The 3,328-nt window shown below is 45.2% G+C and overlaps 1 protein-coding gene across 1 annotated transcript in view; it reads right to left on the bottom strand.

Moving 5' to 3' along the window:
• Nucleotides 1-3,010, bottom strand: part of IRX3 (iroquois homeobox 3) — an 82,306-nt gene extending 79,296 nt beyond the window's left edge. Inside the window, exon 1 of the mRNA XM_009320849.1 lies at nt 2,807-3,010. Within this exon, the coding sequence (XP_009319124.1) occupies nt 2,807-3,010 (204 nt within the window). The remainder of the gene's footprint in view (nt 1-2,806) is intronic.
• Between the last annotated feature and the right edge of the window lie 318 nt (nt 3,011-3,328).

Raw genomic sequence — 3,328 nt, forward strand, 5'->3', positions numbered from 1 at the left:
GGCCGCGGGCGCGGCGCGGAGCTGCGGCGCGGGAAGCGCTGATCCGTGTCAGCCTGAAGTTCACACCGGAGATAACAAATGCTTGAAACCCAGGCGCTGCTTGAGGGAGAGAAACACGTTTTCCCCCGTTAATTAAAACGTACCTGTAAATTTAAACGGGGGTGGTGGCTGTAGTGAGTTTTGAACTGGTGACAAATGTCAACAGCAGAAGGCCCGAGGTAAGACCGCGTCAGAGCCGCATGCGACGGTTCGCGTCCTCGCCCTGCGGCAGGCTGGGGGTTGGCACCGGGCAGCTTAAGTAACCCGTAAGGGGGGACTCCGGGGAAACGGGGAGAGCCCTGCTGGAAGGGAGTGGCTCCCGCCCCTCTCGGGGTGAAGCTGGGGGCTTTAAGTGCTTTTGAGTATGTGGGATTTCCCTAAACTTCTCTTCTGATTCTTTTGCCCAAGAGAAAGTACTTCAATGTACGCGCTGTGTATATTGATGTGTCCAATGTATCTGTTCCAAAACTGACAAATGAAGTGATGTCCGCCTATAGAATAAGCGTAGATTTCTTTAAAAACTTCCTTTGTCCTCCTCCCTCAGCTCTTCACTAGTCACGTCGGGGACACTGCAGGCTATTATTTGAAGTATCCAACCTGCTCTGTGAGGTATGTAATTGTTTCTGGCACATTGCGTGGGTGTGTTTTATGTTAAACACAAGAAAGCTAGTGAAAAATGGGAAGAAAACGGTGGCAGTGGGATTCCATTCCCTACTGGAGATCGATACATTTACACCAGAAACTGTGGGAAGCGCCTGGTCTTGAATCAGGCAACACTGCAATTGCACTGTAGCCCTTTTTTCTCTTCATCAAAGCGTGCGGTACGTTAGAAAGGTCCAGATTTACTAACTGGATTGCAGCTGGGAGGTTCCGCGTGGGAACTGCCAGGCCCAGCTGCCCGGGTAACTCCAATGCTGCAACATTTTCTCCTTGCAGAGGAAGCACAGAGGCAGTGACATGCCTGCCTGGGAACACACAGCCAGTTTCTTCTCAGAAAAAAAAAAAAGAAGTATCTATCTTTCTTCCTTTATCACCTCTACTGAACTTGCCAGAAATGTGTTTATCATGAAGGTGGATTTGTGTCTTTTTTCACGATAAAGACCATCTCATTCAGATAACCTGCTGAGGATTCATAGACTTTTGGACACTCCTGACTAGTCCTTTATTTAAAGTAGTGGCTAAAAAGGGCAGGTCTGCTGATCCCCGTTTGGATCCCTGGGCCATCCATTCTGACGTTGCAGAGAGATGGTTTAATTTGAATTACTGAGTATTTATGTACCAAGACAGAAACTCCGTCTCCAGTTCTGGCTTGGGTTTCCATGACCAGGTCTTTAGGACTTACCTGGTTGGCCGTTAGGTATGAAGCCTTGGTTTTTTCATAATACTTATGTACACGTGACTATAGTAGCTACTGAAGAGAGCAGATCTGTGTGCCCTTTCTGATGGGGTCAGGGTACAGTCTGCTCTTGTGAGGCATCATTAGAAAAGATGGCAAAAAAAAAAGGTCTTTTAAAACAGTATAGGTTTAGAATTCCCAAATTCCCCTTGAGGCTGGTGATGTTCAGTGGCCATTCATAATAATTTTTTATTTATCTATTTTCCAATTTTTTCTTACATTAGATTAGCTCCTGTTACATACTAATTACCCGATTGTTATTACATTATTAGATATTATTTCCAACTCGAAACAGTAATAAAGTGATTATTTCAATTATTTAAAATAGAGCTGCATGAATGATTCAAAGTGGGCAATTTATTTGATCAACTTTCCTTCTTTTGGTAACTGCAGTATATCTACAACTGTGTTCAAATTTCTTTAAATTTATTACTAGACAAATACATTGTGCATGTTTTCCTCACTGAATTGATCATAATTTTGAAACTTTGATCTGGAATGTAAGTGGCTTATTTTGGACTGTCCAAATAAATCAAAAGATATTGTGCCTGTTCTTGTAAGGCGAGTCTTGTAAGTACTGTGCAAATTTAAAATCTGGTTCCAATAAAAGGCAAATCAGTACAACACAACCGCTTAAATTCACCTTCTGTGAAAAACAGTGAAATCAAATCGTTTGAATGTGTTTAGGAAGTAAACACAAGAGTCATAAAATGACAGAAGTGATTCTTTTTAAAAAATTCAAATTAAAATTCATAACATTTTACTTATTTTTGCATTTACCTTTAACTGGTTTCAGTTAAAAGAAGAAGTGTAAAGATCACAGGGAAAGCGGAGGTGCTTAGTAGCACCTTCTTGGTGCTATGCAAGTTGTCCTTCCATTCACTTCCCAGGACAGGGAAGGAGGTGCAGAGCCGTTGCCTTGTACGCTGTGTCAGCTCAGTGAACCCCAGGCTGTGGTTTAAAGCAAGCAATCCAGTCACTAATTTTAGTTTCTGTCTGGCTCCTAAAGTGCCCGCTGGCCTATTGCAGATCCTTAGGAGTCGTATCTGATTTGAAAATGCTTCCTTTCTCTTCCTAAGTCTGTTCCAAGAAGTTCCACTGAAGTAGCAGGTACGTACAGCCCTCCTGCCCATCAGTTCCCGTCTCTTGCCATCATGCTCAACCGCTTCGTTTCATCTCTTTCATAAGCTTGTGATCAGTCACCTAAATGAAGTGGTGCTGTCAGCGTTCCCTGACTGGATGAGCGCACCGCGTACGTGCACTTGTTTCTTGGTGGTACTTACATACAGCAGCGCAATGTTAATTTGGGGTTGGTTTTTTTTAAGCCTATCTGCGTGATTTAGCATCCCAAGCGACATTTTTCCGAGTAACCTCAGAACCAGGGGGTTGGCGAGAGCCGGTATCCGAAACACTAAAATCGGAGGCGCCAAGCCGGGGAGAAGGGTGGCGGGGGGGCAGGCTGCGCTTCACCCGGGAGGGAGCGCTCCCAGCCAGCGGCCGGCCAGGGGTGCCCGGCTCCGGGGACGGCTCCAGGGGCGGGCAGAAGCTGTCCACGTACTTCCCCGGGCCTGTCATTGCCGCCGGAGAATTGCGGGACGTTAATCCTTTTGAAACGCCCTTTTTAATTCTTGCGGTTTTGTTCCCGTGAGCCCGAGTTTCTCCTCCCTTGAAGCCCACACGTTTTATGAGGTATTGTAAGTGGCTACACCTGCGGTTTTAAATGACTAACACAAATGTTATAATGGTCGCGATCAGTCAAAGAAAAAGTTCAAAGGTCAGGCTTTTGTGACTGGCGAGGAAGAGCTATGGGATAATAGCTTGTTAATGTTATTTACCTCATTCAGCTGAAAAACTTTCTGGTCGACTCTGTTGTGTCAAGACATTTACGTGGGC

This window comes from Pygoscelis adeliae, unplaced genomic scaffold (assembly GCF_000699105.1).
Source record: "Pygoscelis adeliae isolate BGI_AS28 unplaced genomic scaffold, ASM69910v1 Scaffold63, whole genome shotgun sequence".
In the NCBI taxonomy this organism is placed as follows: domain Eukaryota; kingdom Metazoa; phylum Chordata; class Aves; order Sphenisciformes; family Spheniscidae; genus Pygoscelis; species Pygoscelis adeliae.